At 43.0% G+C, this 18,996-nt stretch overlaps 1 protein-coding gene and 1 long non-coding RNA gene across 2 annotated transcripts in view; both read left to right on the top strand.

The window, feature by feature from the left end:
• LOC123578034 overlaps positions 1 to 12,163 on the top strand; it is a 47,302-nt gene extending 35,139 nt beyond the window's left edge. The window contains exons 2-3 of the long non-coding RNA XR_006702206.1: positions 9,355 to 9,582; positions 11,963 to 12,163. This is a non-coding gene — a long non-coding RNA (uncharacterized LOC123578034). The remainder of the gene's footprint in view (positions 1 to 9,354; positions 9,583 to 11,962) is intronic.
• A 1,361-nt stretch (positions 12,164 to 13,524) lies between these two features.
• On the top strand, positions 13,525 to 16,802 carry LOC123578013 (vomeronasal type-1 receptor 4-like). Its single transcript, XM_045440510.1, has one exon. It carries the CDS (start codon positions 14,303 to 14,305, stop codon positions 15,245 to 15,247), a length of 945 nt encoding a protein of 314 aa, XP_045296466.1. The 5' UTR covers positions 13,525 to 14,302; the 3' UTR covers positions 15,248 to 16,802.
• The last annotated feature ends 2,194 nt before the right edge of the window (positions 16,803 to 18,996 follow it).

The following is an 18,996-nucleotide window of genomic DNA, read 5'->3' as shown; positions in this document are numbered from 1 at the left end:
TCTCAAAGTGTTGTATGTGAATCTCCTGCATTTCTGTTGAAACAGAGTCTACAGGAGAACCCTACTCTAAGAGATTGAGATACAGCTGCGGTCCGGCCGATGAATTAGCATTTTCAACACAGTCTCTGGTGGTGCTGCTGCTTCTCTCCCCAGAACTCTGTTTCCACAGCATCCCCCACCTAATCCCCCTTTCGGTAGCACTAGAGAGAGCAAGCAGAGCACACCTGACCCTCTTACTCGCTGACGTCCCATCTCAACACAGATGCTGTGGGTTCCTCACATGTAGCAAATGAAGAGGAAGGAACAGAACCAGCACAGGTGATTCCCGTGGGGACGGAGGGGCTGCTAGAGGGATAAAGTCTGAGGACCGTCCAGGGAAGCCTGAGCGCGCAGTTGCACGTGGCAGGTCCTAGGAGGGGGGTTGGCCTTCTTGGGCGGCCTCTGCGCAGGCGCGAGCTCGGGGATGGGCGTGTGGGCGTGGCTACAGCCTCGTTGCGCCTGCGCGCATGTCCGGCAGGGTCAGGTGACCGTTGAGCTCCCGCAGACGCCCTTGGCCCTTCCAGGTGAGGAACTGGCTCAGAGCTGCGGCTTCTCCTCCTGGAAGGTTAGTTCTCAGGGAGTGTGGGCTGGCGGTGGCCTGGGGGTGCTTGCGGGCCCCAGGGAGGGACGGGACCGCGTGCTGAAGGCAGCTCAGCTCTGAGCTCACAGCTGCCCGGAGCCTGCCCGCGACAGGCGTGTGTCAGGATCGCGTGAGAGGGACAGATTCGCACTAGAGTCTGGTGGCCCTTTTATCCGTGTGTCTTCGGTGACGGGTTCCAGGATCCATGTGCTGCCTTCGAGGGCATCTAGGTTTTGAAGGGATGATGGATTCGGTTGAAGAGCACAATTTGGAAAGGCAGTCCAGTATGATGGTACATATGTAACCATTGAACTAACAGGCTGTTAATGCGGTGTGTATGCATAGCACTTTTATGCAATTTCAGACACTATCTGATATACTCGGAAAGTACATGCAAGGAGGCCAAACCTAAACCTAAAAGTAAATTGTTACACCTCGATTAAAAATGGTATCAGTTTTGGGGCACTAGGATGGCTCAGTTGGTTAAACTTGGGACTTCGGCTCAGGTCATGGTCCCAAGGTTTGTGGGTTCGAGTCCCACATCCGGCTCTGTACTGACAGCTCAGAGCCTGCTTTGGATTCTGAGTCTCCCTCTCTCTGCCCCCTCTTGCTTGCTTGTTCGCTCTCTCTCAAAAATAAACATTAAGAAAAAATGTATAACGGTTTAGGGTAATTCATGAGAATATTGTTTTATAGATACATTAGATTTCTGTTGTGAATTTACCAGCTTCAAACAAATCCCATTTATTTTCTTACATGTCATCAAAGCCTGGTCTCTTAACTGGATCTTCTGGGGTTAAATTTCTTTTAGGTTGATTTATGTTAGAATTCAGTTTTTAAAATGATTTGATAATAAGTTATATTAAAAAAATTAAAAATATACAAGTACTTGCTAAAAAAAATAAGTATTAAAAAAAATGATGGGCAGGGCATCTTGGTGGCTCAGTCGGTTGGGTGTCCGACTTCAGCTCAGGTCATGATCTCATGGTTCGTGGGTTAGAACCTTGTGTCAGACTCTTTGCTGGCAGCTCAGAGCCTGCAGCCTGCTTCAGAATGTGTCTCCGGCTCTCTGTGTCCCTCCCCTGCTTGTGGTCTGTCTCTCTGTCTCTAAAATAAATAAACGTTAAAAAATTGTTTTTAATTAAAAAAATTTTTTCTTAGTGATTTGCAGGACACCTGGGTGGCTCAGTAGGTTGAGCCTCCAACTTCGGCTCAGGTCATGATCTCACAGTTGGTGGGTTGGAGCGCTGCCTTGGGCTCTGTGCTGACAGCTCAGAACCTGGAGCCTGCTTGGGATTCTGTGTCTCCTTGTCTCTCTCTGCCTCTCACGTGCTCATGCTGTCTCTCTCAAAAGTAAATAAAAATTTTTAAATGATTTCCATGTGGCTCCCTCCACCTTGAAAGCCTTCATCAGCACACTGGTTCCCTCCCCTGTTCTCAGTCTCTCAATTTCCCTTCTTGTTCTTTAAAGGTCACGTGATATTTTTGGACCCACCTGTATGATCCAGGATTCTGTTCATCATTTAAAGTTAGATGATTATTAACCATAATTGCACAGTCTCTTTTACCATGTAATGCTAGATAACCAAGGGTGTAACACCTGGGGATGGAGATCTGCCTACCTCAGCGTGACCCCAGTGGTTATATCTTGGGATGATTTCATGCAAGGAACAAAGTGCTTAACATTTTTCATTTCTCTTTGTTAGGTTCATTTCATATATAAAGCATGTATGTCATTTTGTGAAAAACTTTGGTAATGAAAGAGTCTTTGATCACTTCAGTCTTGAATCATAAAAATTGTGGCAGGCATGAGGTTTAGGAAGGGAGTGAGTGTGGTACCTTTTTCCAACACTGAGTGCCAGAAACAGGACACAGGCAGTCCTGACAATTTCTTTTGGTCACTCCCTCTAAGAACTGGATTTCAGTGACAAGACTGACGTGGTGTGTTCATTCAACATTCTACCTGTGGTTCTCCTGCATGTTAAAGGTTTTACAGGGATATTTGCATGACTACCATTGTTTTCCCCCATAGGTCACTGTAGAAACTTCCGGGAATAAAATGCAAGGCCCCTGTGAGTGAGGTTGTAAATGAATGCAGGCATGAAAGTGTAACTTTCCACCTGTCTCTGTGACCTACATGGTCTTAATTTCCATACTGCCCATCGTTCCACCACTGTAGCCTCTTGAAATCTACTCCCCCTCCCTTTACAGGTCTTTATCCATCCCTGTACTTTAGCCTATGCCTCCAACTCCTGGACCCGTATGTGTTCCTGCTCACTTCCAGCTGACCCTTCTAGACTTCCTTCCCCAGCCGTATTTTGCACCCACTTTGAATTCCATTTCTGTGTTATGTCTATCCCCTGCACTATTCTAGGGAACTTTCTCCTACCGTCACCTGTACATCATCCATCCCCTTTGACTTGTATTGGCTTTCATCCAGGGCAGAAGCCAAGGACTACAGCCCCGTTCAGCTGTCAGTCACTGGGCACAATCAGCTTCCTGTGTACCCTATAGACACCACCATATCTTCCCTTTTCCTGAGTTCCTTAGACTTTTCATTCCCCTTCTCTTCCCAGCTGATTTCATTGCTCACACCCATTTTCTGTCCTGAGACCATTATCCCCCCAGCAATGTTTAGATCTCCTTCCACCCTCTGTTCTGTCTTGGGCCACCCATGTCCAGTGCACCCATACTTCATTAATACAGTGTGTCATATTTGTGTGTGGGGTGTGTGTGTGTGTGTGGGTTTTTTTTAATACTATCTTGACCCTATTTTGAGGATCCAGTGTCAGGGCAGTCACTTCTTCCTGTTGAGGAGCTGACCAAGTCTATGCATCAGTCCCTTCCCTAACTGGGTTCGCCACTCAGGCCACTTTGCAGCAGCTCTGACCACCAGGTTCAGGCACCAGACAACAAGGGACTGCTTTAGTGCTTTGGAACCTGTGAAATTACTATAATCTGGCAGTTCATTGGAAAACCTTGAAACTATTCCATCTCATTCTGTTTCCATACATAAGCTGCTCCTACAGCTGTAGCTTGTTACCCTGTCCCCATGTGCATCCCCCACTGTGGCTGAGCCTGACAGCCTTATGCTCTTTGCAGCTGTTGGTAATAAAGAGTTTTGCCCTCAATCTATCCAAGTGTCATAGTGTTGTGTCCCACCATTAAATTCCTCATAAAGGTTATATACAAAAGACTCACAGCTAATATCACTTTCCATGGGGGAAAACTGAGAACATTTCCTGTATGGTCAGGAACAAGACAAGGATGCCCACTCTCACCTTTGTTATTTAACATAGTGCTGCAAATCCTAGCCCTAGCAGTCAGACAACAGAAAGAAATAAAAGGCATCCAAACCGGCAAGGAAGAGTCAGCCATTCACTGTTTGTAGATGACGTGGTACTCTATGTAGAAAGCTGAAAAGACCACCAAAAAATTGCTGGAACTGATACACAAATTCAGTAAAAGTGCAGGACACTGAGTCAACTTACAGAAATCTGTTGCATTTCTGTACACCAAAAATGAAGCAGCAGGAAGAGAAATCAAGGAATTGATCCCATTTACAATTGCACCAAAAACAATAAGATCCCTAGGAATAAAACAAGCAGAAAGAAATGAAAGACCAGCACTCTGAAAACTATAGCACATTTATGAAAGAAATTGAAGAGAACAAGAAATGGAAAAATATTCCATGTTCATGCGTGAAAGATCAAATATGGTTGAAATATCTATACTCCTCGAAACAATCTACACATTTAATGCAGTCCCTATCAAAACTGCCAGCTACCAAACAATCCTAAACTTTGTATGGAACCACAAAAGATCCTGAATAGTCAAAGCAAAAGACTCTGAAAAAGAAAATCAAGGCTGGAGGCATCACAATTCCAGAGTTCAAGCTATATTACAAAGCTGTAATCACCAAAGCTGTATGGTATTGGCAGAAAAAACAGACACATCGATCAATGGAACTGAATAGAAAACCCAGAAATGGACTCACAACTGTATGGTCAGCTAATCATTGGCAAAACAGGAAAGAACATCCATTGGGAAAAAGTCTCTTCAACAAATTGTGTTGGGAAAACGGAACAGCAATATGCAGGAGAATGATTACTGGATCACTTTCTTACACATTACACAAAAATAAATTGGAAATGGATGAAAGACCGAAATGTGAGACAGGAAACCATCAAACTCCTAGAGGAGAACACAGGCAGCAACCTCTGTGACCTCTGGAGCAACTTCTTAACTAGACACATCTCCTCAGACAAGGGAAACAAAAGCAGAAATGAACAATTGGGCCTTCATCAAGATAAAAAGCTTCTGCACCACGAAAGAAATAATCAACAAAAGTAAAAGGCAACCTTGGTAATGGGAGAAGATATTTGCAAATGACATATCTGATAAAGGGGTAGTATCCAAAATCTAGAAAGAATTTGTCAAACTCAACATAACAAATAATCCAGGTAAGAAGTAGGTAGAAGAGGGGTGCCTGGGTGACTCAGTCAGCTAAGTGTCTGACTCTTGATTTTGGCCCAGGTCATGACCTCATGGTTCCTGAGATCAAGCCCCTCGTTGGGTGGGCTTCATGTTGACAGGACTGAGCCTGCGTGGGATTTTCTCTGTCCCCCTCTCTCTGCCCCTACCCCGTTCACATGTGTGTCCTCACTGTCACTGTTTCTCCCTCTCAAGACAAATATATAAACTTAAAAAAGAAATGAACAGAAGACACGAATAGACATTTTCCCAAAGAAGCTGTCCAGATGGTTAACAGATACATGAAAAGATTTTGAACATCACTCATCATCAGGGAAATACAAATCAAAATGATAATGAGATACCACCACACAGCTGTCAGAGTGGCTACATTTAACCACACGGGAAACAACGGGTATTGCTGGGGATTCAGGAAAAAAAAGGAACTCTACTGCACTGTTGGTAGGAATGCAAACTGGTGCAGCCGCTCTGGAAAACAACAGGGAGGTTCCTCTGAAAGTTAAAAAATAAAAGTACCCTATGACCCACCAATTGCACTACTAGGTATTTATCCAAAGGATACAAAAATACTGACTCAAAGGGGTACCCTATGTTTATACCAGCATTATCAAGAATAGCCAAATTATGGAAAGAGCCTAAATGTCCTTCAACTGATAAATGGATAAAGAAGATGTGTGTTATATATGTAAATAGAAAATTACTCAGCCATAAAAGAGAATGAAATCTTGCCATTTGCAATGATGTGGATGGAACTAGAGTATATTATGCTAAGCCAAGTAAGTCAGTCAGAGAAGGATAAATACCATATGATTTTATTCATAGGTGGAATTAAAACAGATAAACATATGGAAAGGGGAAAAAAGGAAAAACCATAAGAGACCATTGTTAAAAAAATTTTTTTAATGTTTATTTCTGAGAGAGAGAGCACGAGTGGGGAAGGGACAGAGAGAGAGGGAGACACAGAATCTGAATCAGGCTCCAGGTTCCAGGCTCCAAGCTGTCAGCCCAGAGCCCAACATGGGGCTTAAACTCATGAATCTCAAGATCATGACCTGAGTCAAAGTCAGATGCTTAACTGAGCCATCCAGGTGCCCCAAACCATAAGAGACTTAACTACAGAGAACAAACTGAGAGTTGATGGAGGGGAGGTGGGTGGGGATGGGCTAAATGAGTGAGAGATATTGAGGAGGGCACTTGTTGGGAGGAGCACTGGGTGTTGTATGTAAGTGATGAACCCCTAAATTCTCTTAAACTAATATTACACCACATAGTAACTAACTAGAACTTAAAAAAACTGAAACAACCCCCTAAATCCCACAAAAGATACACCTTCTCCCCTGTATGCTTTAACCGCATGTACATGAATTGTCCTGGGCCTTTATCCAGCTCTGCCATTGTTGATTATCCCCCTCCCTGTTTTCCCCTTTAACTCATGACCTTTTTACTCTTATCCACCCCCAGACTAATGTGTATTTAGTCTTTACCCTTTACTTCTCACACACTCTGTCCCCCACCCCCCCGTACCCTTAAGTCCTGCAGTGTTCTTGAAACATACTGCCCCCTTTAACCCCTGTGTGCCTTTTATTCTCTGTCCTCACTCACCTCTCACACTTTGTGTACTCTTGTTAGGAACAGAATTGTGTGCACCTGAATTCGTATGTTGAAGCCGTAATCCCTTGAACTTGGAGGTGGGGGCTTCAAAGAGATAATGAGGTTAAGTGAGGCTATTAAAGTGGGGATAGTACAGTGTGACTGGTGTCCTTACAAGAAGAGGACCTCCAGACACACAGACCCCAGGGAAGCAGATGTGCGTGGGCAGAACAAGGCCATGTGAGCACACGGAGACGGGGGCCGGCTGGAAGCCAAGGAGAGAGGCCTCAGAAGAAGCCAACCCTGCTGACACCTCTGTCTTGGGTTCGTGGCTTGAGGAACTCTGAAGAAATAGGTTTCTGTGGTTTACACCACCAGCCTTGGATATTTTGTCATGGCAGCTTTAGTGGAGTAAACCCCCACCCACGTCACCGTGCTGTGTGCATCACCCCTGTTTTATATCTTTACGCTCTCCCCCCCGCCCCCAGCCCTTCTTATCCTGCTGTTACAGCCTCATGAACTGCCCCTCAGCACGCCCTGCATTTCCACAGCCAGAGCTCACAGAACTATTGAAATGCTGGTCATTTAAAACATCCTTGTGGGGTCTGCAGTTGGAAGCATGCAGGGGCAGACATGGGGCCCCATTCTTGCATTTTCAGACTTGGACAAATGAAAAGTTTTCCTTCATATGAACATATTTTTGAGGAGCATACACCTGGTAATTGCGTGAGGGACTTTGTGAGAGAGAGGAGGCCAGTGATGTGAGGGTGTGCATTGTGAGTGTGTATGAACGTGAGTGTGAGTCTATATGTGGTCTGTGTACACGTGAGTGTGGGCATAAGACTAAATATGACAGGATGGGAAAAACTGTATGTTTTCCCACTGTATAAATTCATGTGTCCGAGTCTGTGAGTGTGCATAGTGTATGTGGGGTGGGGGCTCACACCTGACTGTGTAAATGTATGTGAGCCCATGTGCTTGAAGAATGGGTTGTCAACCATATGGCTCTGTTCCTGCAATGGAAAACTGGGGAGCAGTGGGGAAAGAGTGAAAATTTAACATCACCCAAACAGACGTCTGGTCTTTGACCTACTGGGAGGTGATCTCCACCACTTGGAATGTCATGCACATAGGATTATCTTTCTTTTTCTATGAGTAGGGCTACCAGACAGACTCACAATGTGATGTATGATGGGGCCTTGGACCATGCAGTGTGAGGTCTGCTTCAGGAGAAGGAGTACACTAAAGGTATCAATCAGCCAGACTGCACAAGCATAGGAGACTAAACGTACCCAGAAAGTATGGATCAAACCCCAGTAAAAAGTGTGCATGCGTAGGCTTGGGTGAACACCCTTGGTGGCAATACAATCTGAGTGTCCTCAAATATCAGTGCCTAGAGAGTAAGACATCCATCAATTCATAGAGGATGTGGAGCTTTCATTTTGGCGCTTTTCCCAGACTCTGCCCCATACATCTCTTTGCTGTCTGATGCCAGTCTGCATCCTTTCCCTGTAATAACCTGTATCAGTGAGTACACCAGCTCTCAGTTCTGTGAGTCCTTCTAGAGGTCTCAAAACCAAGCATGGTTTTAGGAAGCCCTGATGTGCTGTTGGTATCAGAAGTAGGTGTGCTGCTAGGTGGACCGTGGTTCCCCACCTTTCCACGTGGATGAAGAATCCTCACAGGTGGAATGGATAGTGGATCTTGTTGAGATTGTGTATCTCTTCAGTGGAAAATCCACTGAAGTGACTTTTGACTCATAAATGTTTTGTGTCTTCATTAATTGCATGAGCCCAAGTGCTCCCTGTTGAAAAGTAGCAAAGGGAGGTGTAGAGACCTCTGGTAACAGCTCAGTGTTGTTGAATTAACAGAGCAGCATTGACTTCTCTGATAGAACGGTAGTAGAACTTGCTTGTGAAATCATGGAATCCCGATGCCTGTATTTCTGAGGGTCACTTTGATAAACATCTGTTTTTCTTAGAGGGGTAGATTTTTAGACTTCCTTTGATTGCCAGGGTCAATATATATATAATGTCGTTTTGATAATATTTGCATATCACAAATCTCAGTATAATTTGTATTTAGTTATAAATATGAGACCTGGGACACCTGATGACTCGGTCGGTGGAGCATCCAACTCTTGGTTTCAGCTCAGGTCAGGTTCATGGGTTCAGGCCCCATGTCTGCCTCTGTGCTGGCAGTGTGGAGCCTGCTTGGGAGTCTCTCTCTCTCTCTCTCTCTCTCTCTCTCTCTCTGCCCCTCCCACCCTCTGTCTGTCTCTCTCAAAATAAAATAAACTTGAAAAAATGAGTCCCATGATTTCTTTTTACTCAAAAAACATGGGACTCCCCCATGTTTTCTTTAAAAAAATTTTTTTTCAATGTTTTTTATTTATTTTTGGGACAGAGAGAGACGGGGGATGGGGCAGAGCATGAACGGGGGAGGGGCAGAGAGAGAGGGAGACACAGAATCGGAAACAGGCTCCAGGCTCTGAGCCATCAGCCCAGAGCCTGACGCGGGGCTCGAACTCACGGAATGCGAGATCGTGACCTGGCTGAAGTCGGACGCTTAACCGACTGCGCCACCCAGGCGCCCCACCCCCATGTTTTCTAATATGAATTGTTGGCATGTTCTCTTTTATATCTCTTTAGATATTCTTGCTGGATTCTGATTCCATGTATTTCCTCAATTCTCAAATAATGATGCAGCTTAGAAGACAGAAGACTAAGAATGCCCTAGATTTTTGGTGGAAGAACTTCTGAGGGAGTCGGGGACGCCTGTGAGACACACACACTCGCTGCCAGTCCCTTAGTTGTCTGACATCAGTATTTACTGCTCCTTCCCTATGAGCCCCTCTCTGCCATCAGGGATCATGAAAAGTAAGAGCCCCTCCTAAAGCAGACAACAGTCTCTTCGGAGATACTCACAAAGTTGTAATTGGATTTGGTAATGAGTCCTGGGAGAAAGTTTTTCAGAAGCATTGTCAGCTATCGATGGCTGTGCTGTCATTGCCACCACGTATGAAATAATAATTGCAGTTCCGACGGGAGGGGAGGTCACAGATCACAAAGCCTTATCTCTGGTCTGGCTGCCTCCCTCCCTCACACGTACTGGCTGCTGTGACCTTCACGCTGCGCCCCCATCCTTCAACGTGATGAGTCCAGTGAGTTCTTCCTATGTCAGACTGAGAGGCAGCCCCTGTAAGGAAGGACGTGTGAGTAAGTGTTCATGTCTGGAAAGGGATCCTGAGGGTCGGGACAGACCAGGGGAAGAGCTAAAGAGGGAGGTGGAGTAGTTCCTTGGGTGTGAGCTGAGCTTGTCGATAGAGGTGAGGACCCCGGACCCTGCACCCACACCCACGCCTGGCGGTTCCTGGTGCCGTTTAATGAAGTCCTCCCGCGGACTGTTACTGATGAAAATGCCAGTGACAAGGAAGGGTCATGTGGAAGGTGCATAAGGACCGTAGTTATGAAAGCCATCTGCTGTTGACATTACTTTGCAGGAATCATAGGTTGAGTTTTCAGTGTCAGTAGAGGTGTGCCTACAATGCCTTTAGACCTCTAACAGTTTCCAGTTGTCTACAGAAATAGTGTATATGAATTAGTTTCTAGAATTTTTGTTAAGTTTCTTTTTTTGTATCTCAAGTATATAATGCACTTACTGGAGATAGTAATGGTGCCTGTACTGAAACCATCTGAGGCCTCCTGGCTATGGGAAGATTCCTTTACTTCTTGAAGTTAGAGAAGCAACATTTAAGGAAATGGTAACTATAATTATGGGTTCCAGAAAACAGCTGTCATGAGTACATGTATCTTGTCTTATTATCTGTGGTTTAATAATATTCTAACATCACCCCCAAGCTCACAACTCATTTCCTTATGATTTCAACATAAACGATACACAAGATTCTGTATTCCCAGATTCTCTTCTACTGTCTTTTGTCTTTCACATATGTTGCCTAATATCCAAGAGTTTCGCTTATTGTGGGATTTAATGCTTAATCATTTGAACCGAAATTATTAATAACTTAGTTTCTACCTCACACTGTTTAATTACATATCATATATATTTTTTTTGCTTCACAGCTCTGGGAACAGGGTAATATTGTCAGATGGTTTATTGGATTGAGTCCACTGTGTTTTCCTTCCTGGAATGACAGCCAATGAGTCTTTCTGCTGAACTCACATTGAGCAAACCCTTCATTCACCATACCCAGCTAAGACCTTGCAAAGTTTCTTGTAGGATTAGCCTAGAGAATAAATTATTAAAGAATATGGAAACTTTATGAGCAGATTTGTCAAGGAGAAGAAAAGTAGCATGAAATGAAATGGAAAAGTGTTTTTCAAAACTAAATACAGGTCTTATTGGAAGACACAGCTGACCTGGATTGTCCGTGGAGCACAGAGTTTCAGGCACTGTCGGGTCCAGCCTGCCATGTTCTGGTCTCCATTCGGCCCCTGACCAGTGTGTGAATTTAGATACGTCCCTTAACTTCTCTGTCTCTGAGTTCTTCTTATCTTTGCAGTGCCTCTGTCATGCAGTGAGGAAAATTTTAAAAATGATTCATATTTATGGCTGTACAGCAGTGACTTACGCGTTTTAAGTGCCATGTAAGAGTTATTCATTCCATTCTTGGAAGCCCCTTAACAAAACTAAATTGAAGAAATGTATCTCGGAGAGCATATTGGATTTCAGTTGATATGATCAATCTAGTCCACACGACATGATCTGGTGCAGGATCCTCTGAGTCTGAAGACAAATACCAGTCACTGGCAACTGGCCCTAGATTTTTGACAATAGGAGTGGTCTCCTTATCTGAGACTTGTTGGAATCCTTAGCATTTTCTCTTCACTGCTCTCATCTCTCATTTTGTTATATAAGATGCAGGTTGTGCTGCACAGATTTGGTTCTAAAACATCTGGTTACAGTTTTTTCTTGGTCATGCCTTTTATAGGTGTCCCCAAGCCAATGGCAGCCTTTAGGCGAAGGATTTCTTCAGTGATTTTTTTTTTTAATGTTTATTTATGTTTGAGAGAAAGAGTGAGACAGAGTGTGAGCAGGGGAGGGCCAGAGAGAGAGAGACACAGAATCAGAAGCAGGCTCCAGGCTCTGAGCTGTTAGCACAGAGCCCGATGCGGGGCTTGAACTCACGACCACAAGATCATGACCTGAACTGAAGTCGGACGCCCAACCGACTGAGCCACCCAGGCACCCCTCTTCAGTGACTTTTGAATGTAGATTTGTTTTCTGTCCTCACAGAGCTGGCAGGGTGTGTCCATTGGCACCAGCTGCTCCTTCTGTGTCTCCAGCCATCACAAGCAGCCCCAGGACCTCCAGGTGGGTGGAAATTAAAGTACAGCCTCCCCAGGATTTGGGGGTTTCCATTTTCCTCTGCTGGTTTCTTTCTTTTTCTTTTTTTTTTTTTTTTGTAATTTTTTTAAGGTTTATTCATTTTTTAGAAACAGAGCATGAGTTGGGGAGGGGTAGAGAGAGAGGGAGACACAGAATCCGAAGCAGGCTCCAGGCTCTGAGCTGTCAGCACAGAGCCCAATACAGGGCTCGAACCCATAAACTGTGAGATCGTGACCTGAGCTGAAGTCAGACACTCAACCAGCTGAGCCACCCAGGCACCCCTGGTTTCTTTATATGCTGGTAAATATCCCTTTCCTGTAGGATTTCCAAATGGGGCAACAAACCCATCACAGACAACAGAAATTTAGGATTCTGCTCTACTGAATTTTGTGACAAATTTGCAGACTCAGTATTGTTACTGTCCCTGAGGCTTCATGTGGGCTCAGATCTGGACCTGTAGATCTGTAAGTTTCTTCCGCATGGACTCCATCAGCAGATTACACACAATCACAGAACAACCTTTTCCAGCCACTCACAGATTTTGTGTGTGTGTGTGTGTGTGTGTGTGTGTGTGTTAGGCATTTTCAAAAATGACAGACACTACACAGGTTGTAAGCACAGAGGTCAGTGGAATTCATGACTGTACACAACACCTAGATCAAGAAAAGAATGCTGTAGCTCTTCAGAAACCCTCTTGCGCCGCCTGTTACTACCTCCAAGAATATAATTCTTTTGCATGGATTTATGGGAGTGGAATCTTAGGACATAGGTTTATATCTGCTCTAACGTTTAAGAGAGTAGTTCACTGTGCCTGTTTTGTACTTTATGGCATGATCTCTTTCGTATTGTCATTTTTTTCTCCATTCTATCTGATGTTGTGAATTTATCTGTATTGCTGTATATTACTCCCTCCATTCATGGTATAGGACACCATTGTGTAAATATGAGTCAGTTAATTGATTCATTCTGTTAATGAGCTGGTGGGTAGTTTTTAGTTTGGGGCTGTTATGAGTAATGAGTAGTGCTGGCATATAAACCCTGTGGTTGGTCTTTCTGATGATAAATGCACAGATTTCTGTTGAACGCATTTGCAGGAGTAGAATTGTTGGGACACAGGGTTGTATTTGGACAGCTAAAGTGGATACCGCATCGTTTTCCAAATGTGTGTACCAGTTTTAACACCTGCCAGCAGTATCTGAGATTCTTCATTAATCTATATCTTTTCCAGAGCCTCGTTATTTCTGTCATTTCCAGTTTATATTTTTCAGTGCTGTTTGGCATTATATTTAGGTAGTGGTTATATTTTGATTTTCCTGTTTACTAAGGATATTAAATACTTCTACACACGGGGTGCCTGGGTGGCTCAGTTGGTTGAGCATCTGACTTCGGCTCAGGTCGTGATCTCACGGCTTGTGAGTTTGAGCCCTGTGTTGGGCTCTGTGCTGACAGCTCAGAGCCTGGAGCCTGCCTTGGATTCAGTGTCTGCTTCTCTCTCTCTGCCCTTCCCCTGCACGTTCTCTCTCTCTCTCTCTCAAAAATGAGTAAACCTTTAAAAATCTTTAAATACTTTTACATATGTATTATCCACTGAATAACTTCTTTTTAAAATTTCTGTTGGAATGCTTTGCCTATTGTTTATTTTGTTGTGTGGTTTGTAGTAGTTCTTTGTGCTGGTTACAGGTTATATCTGGGTGTGTGTGTGTGTGTGTGTGTGTGCGTGTTTTGATGAGAACTACCCTTAATTTCGTCATTTCACCCATATGATTAACGTGTTCTGTGCTATTTAAGAAATATCTTCTTTAAAGTAAGTATTTTCTTATTCTAAGACCATAGAAATATCTTGTTTGGTTTTCTAAAAAAAAAAAAAAAAGTACACTATTTTTCTTTAAAATTTAGACGAGCAATCCATTGAGAGTTTATCTGCTATATGACATGGGGAGTGATTGAGGGTCCCTCCATCCTCAGGTACAGCTAGTGAGTTTTAGCTTTTTCTGAAAATGTTGTATTTGCATTCATTCCCTTTGCTGTCACTTCTCATTGCTTCCCCCAGGCTAACCACGTCATCTTTCGTGCTGACTTTTCAGTGAAATATACCAGACATCTGTTATTCCCATCTCATGAAGTCTTGGCAATCAAACAGAAGCACATAATGAAAGTCACTTTTGGTGTCAGAAATCTTCAGTGAGCCTTTTTGCTCAGAAGAATGATTGTTGCCATAACTTAAAAGTAAGGGTGTTGAATGACAGAATGTCCTACAGGGATTTGATAGTAGGAATAATCTTCTTGTCACAGACCATAGTTGGAATTGTGGGAAATTTCTCTCTTCTTTACCATTATCTGTTCCTTTACCACACTGAATGCAGGGTGAGGTCCACCCATTTGATTCTCAGGCACCTCACTATAGCCAACTCCTTGGTCACTCTCTCTAAAGGAGTCCCCCACACTATGGCATCTTTTGGGTTGAAACATTTTTTCAATGAGTTTGGATGCAAACTTCTTTTCTGTGTTCAGAGGGTGGGCAGGGGAATGTCCATTGGCAGCACCTGCCTCTTGACTGTGTTCCAGACCATTATGATCAGCCCCATGAACTCCTGTTTGAAAGAGTTTAAACTCAAAGCCCCAAAGTACATTGGCTTCTCCATTTCCCTCTGTTGGATCCAGTTCATGTTTGTAAATTTAGTTTTTCCTCTGTTATATGTGTTTAGCAACCGGAGCATGAAAAACTTCACAAAGAAAGGAGATTTGGGCTACTGTCTTGCTGTAGATCATGACACAATCACAGTTTCCGTATATGCAGTGTTGATAGTATTTCCTGAAGCTTCCTTGTGTGGTCTCACAATCGGGGCCAGCAGCTCCATGGTCTTCCTCCTGCACAGACACAAGCAGCGGGTCCAGCACATTCACAGCACTAATGTCACCCCCAGATCCTCTGCTGAGTCCAGAGCCACCCAGAGCATCCTCGTCCTCGTGAGCACCTTTGTGTCTTTCTACTTCCTCTCCTCCGTCTTTCATGTTTGTGTTGCTCTTCTTTGTAATCACAGCTGGTGGCTGGTGAACACCGCTGCCATGATTTCTGTGTGTTTTCCAACTGTCTGCCCCTTTCTGCTTATGGGCCGGAACTCTGCTATATCCAGACTCTGCTTCGCATGGATAACAAATATAACATTTCCTAATCTTATCAGAAATATGTGAAGTGAATGTTTTTTGCACCATATTTAGTTCTTGATGCATCACCATCAAAAACTGAGTTCAGGAAGTAAAGGAGAAATGCCATGTCTTTCTACATTACACACTAATGTGCACTGGGCTTTTTCTTCAGCTGGTTGAACTAGGAACCTGCATTTCTGTAGCGGAGGTGAATAAAGCAGCTTGACCTCATAAACTTAATCAAATGGTGTTTACACAAAATTTAATAGACTGGGTCCTAGCTCCTGTGTCAGATTCATAGAGTGGTTGACCAACTGGTTTACATGGGGAAATGTTTTGCCTGGCCACAGTTTTGCCTGGCCCTATGTTTTACATGTCCATACTATTGCCTTTTCCAGAATATCGTGTAGTTAAAACAATGCAGTATGTAGCCTTTGCAGATTGGATTCTTTCATTTGGTAAGGTGCTTTTAAGGTTCTCCCATGTCTTTTCCTGGCTTGATAGTTCATTTATTTTTAGTGATGAATAATGTGCCATTGTCTAGATATATCACAGCTTTTTTTTTTTTTTTAACCATTCACCTACTTGGTTACTTCCAAGTTTGGACGGTTAAGCAGAAGTTCTATAAACATTCATGTGCCGGGTTTTACATGGAAATAAGTTTCAGCTCATTTGTATAAATACCAAGGAATGTGATTGCTAGAATGTGACAAGAGTATGTTTAGTTTTGTAAGAAAACATTAAATTGCCTTCCAAAGTGGCTATAATCTTCCCACAAGCAGTGAATGATGGTATTTATTGTTTGGCATCCTTACTAGCATCCACTGGTGTCAGGATTTTGGATTTTGGCCATTGTATTAGATGTGTGGTGGTAACTCATTGTTTTTCTTTTCAGTTGTCTAATGACATAAGATGTGGAGCGTATTTTCATTTGCTTCATTTTCCATCCAGTGTATGTTCTTTAATGAGGGTGTTTATTGTTGTCTTTTCCCCATTTTTAAATGATGTTTTTTGCATTCTTATTGGGCTTTGAGAGTGTTCTTTGTGTATTCCAGTACCAGACCTTTTTAGAAATGTGCTTTGCAAATACTTTACCCCAGTCTGTGGCTTTTTTCTCATTCTCTTGACCGTGTTTTTTGCACAACAGAAGTTATTAATTTTAACGAAATCCAAATTATTATTACCTCCGTGGATTGTGCCTTTGGTGTTGTATCAAAAAAGCGATGAAACCTAGGTCCTCTAGATTTTTTCCTGTGTCATCTTCTAAGAATTTTATAGTTACACATTTCACATTTACATCTATGATTAATTATGAGTTGAATTTTGTGAAAGGAATAAGGTTTGTGTCTAGATGAATTTTTTTTTTGTACATTGATGTCCATTTGATCCAGCACATCTGTTGAAAAGACTGCCTTTTCTCCATTGTATTGCTTTTGCTTCTTTGTCAAAGATCAGTTGACCATATTTGTATGGGTCCATTTTTGAGCTCTCCATTATGTTCCTTTGATCTGTCTGTGTGTCTTGATTACTGTATATTTTTTTAAAAATTTAATGTTTGTTTATTTTTTGAGAGAGACAGAGCACAAGCCGGGGTAGGGGCAGAGAGACAGGGAGACACAGAATCCAAAGCAGGCTCCAGGCTCTGAGCTGTCAACACAGAGCCGGATGCAGGGCTCAGACTCCTAAACTGTGAGATCATGACCTGAGCCGAAGTTGAGCGCTTAACGGTCTGAGCCACCCAGGCGCCCAATTGATTACTGTATATTTATAGTAAGCCTTGAAATCAAGTAATATTAGTCCTCTGACTTTGTTCAGCTCCTTCAATATTTTGTTTCCTACTGTGTGTCTTTTGACTATCAATATAAACTTTAGAATCAATTTGTTGATATTCACCAAATAACTTGCTATTTAGTTTGGGATTGCATTGAATCTGTAAGTCAAGTTGGGAAGAATGACGCTTTGACCCTATTGAGTCTTTCTGTCCGTGTACATGAAATCTCTCTCCATTTATTTAGTTCTTTGATTTTGTTTATCAGCTACCTAGCTTTCTTCCTGTAGATCCTGTACATACTATGTTAGACTTATACCTAAGTATAACTTCCTTTTTTGGTAGTGTAAAGTTACTGTGTTTTTAAATGCAAATTCCACTTGTTCATTGCTGACTTGTGTACTTAGTCTGAACTGTTATAACAAAGCAACATAGACCAGATGGTACATAAGCAACAGATGCTTCTCACTGTTCTAGAGGCTGGGAAGCCCAAGATCACAGTGATGGCTAATTAGGTGTCTAAGTGAGGGCCCTATTCTTGGCTGCAAAAGACTGTTTTCTTGTTGGATTCTCATATTGTGGAGATTAAGAGCTCTCTGAGGTCCCTTGTATAAGGTCACTAATCTCCTTCATGAGGGTTCCCCTGTAACGCAGTCATTGACTTCCCAGGGTCACCACCTCCACATACCATCCCTGTGGGTTAAAATTGCACCATATGGGATTTAGGTGGATAACACAGCACATTGTATTAACCTTGTGTCCTTCAGTCTTGCTATAATCATTTCTTAGTTCCAAAAGTTTTTTCTTTTTGACTCTGTGGAGTTTCTACATAGACCGTGTGATCTGAAAATAAGACAGTTTTATTTCTTGCTTCATAATGTCTGTCCTACTTCTTTTTCTTACTGCATTATCTAGGACTTCCAGTACAGTGCTGAACAAGAATGGTGAGAAAAGACATCCTTGCCACTGAATTGTACATTTTAAGAGTGGGTTTCATGGGGGCGCCTGGGTGGCTCAGTCGGTTAAGCATCCAACTCTTGATTTGAGCTCAAATCATGATCTCATGATTGTGAGATCAAGCCCTGCTTTGGGCTACATGCTGGGTGTGGAGCCTGCTTAAGATTCTCTCTCTCTCTCTCTCTCTCTCTCTCTCTCTCTCTCTCTCCCCCCCCCCTCCTTCAAACATGCAAGTCCCCACCCCCCACCCCCAAAAAAGTGGATTTTATGGTAGGACATATGTTATTGAAACAAGTAAAAACATCAAATAGCTTCACGTTGAACTTAGGGGAAAAAAGTCTGATATCCTGACACTATACTATAAGGACTTGAGATGTAAGTTCCAGAGGGTTGCTGGAGGGGTTGTTGCGGGGGGGGGGGGGATGGGCTAGATGGGTAAGGGGTATTGAGGAAGACACTTGTTAGAATGAGCACTGGGTGTTATATGTAGGAGATGAATCACTGGATTCTACTCCTGAAACCATTATTGCACTATATGTTAGCTAACATGGATATAAATTAAAAAAATAAAAATAAGAAAAAAATAAGTTCCAGTATCCATTGCAATAATGTAGGACAGAGAGGATTAGTTTTATGGCAATAATAGAAGAATTGGAAATAATTATAAGGTAAAATGAACATATTGTGTTCTCCAAATCCTGGTATTAGTTTTGTAGGGTATCAACAGGTCTCCTAGCTCCACCTTACTAGATTCTAGTTCACAATTTCATATTGTTCTACTTCTTCCACTGAACTAAAGGGTATAAAAGAACTCTTACTCAGGGCACCTACGTGGCTCAGTTGGTTGAGCATCCGACTTCGGCTCAGGTCATGATCTCACGGTTCATGGGTTCGAGCCCCGCATCGGGCTCTGGGCTGACAGCTCAGAGCCTGGAGCCTGCTTCCGATTCTGTGTCTCCCTCTCTCTCTGCCCCTCCCCCACTCGCGCTCTGTCTCCCTCTGTCTCAAAAATAAATAAACGTTAATAAAAATTAAAAGAACTCTTAATCTTCATATCTATAAAGCACTT

Source organism: Leopardus geoffroyi, chromosome E2, assembly GCF_018350155.1.
Source record: "Leopardus geoffroyi isolate Oge1 chromosome E2, O.geoffroyi_Oge1_pat1.0, whole genome shotgun sequence".
NCBI classification, from domain to species: domain Eukaryota; kingdom Metazoa; phylum Chordata; class Mammalia; order Carnivora; family Felidae; genus Leopardus; species Leopardus geoffroyi.
Note: the sequence above shows the minus strand (reverse complement) of the source record. Positions and strands in the feature narration are given on the sequence as shown.

What these genes read in the sequence shown, in the direction of transcription:
- LOC123578013 (XM_045440510.1), top strand. Translation starts at nt 14,303, where the DNA reads ATGTCCTACAGGGATTTGATAGTAGGAATAATCTTCTTGTCACAGACC.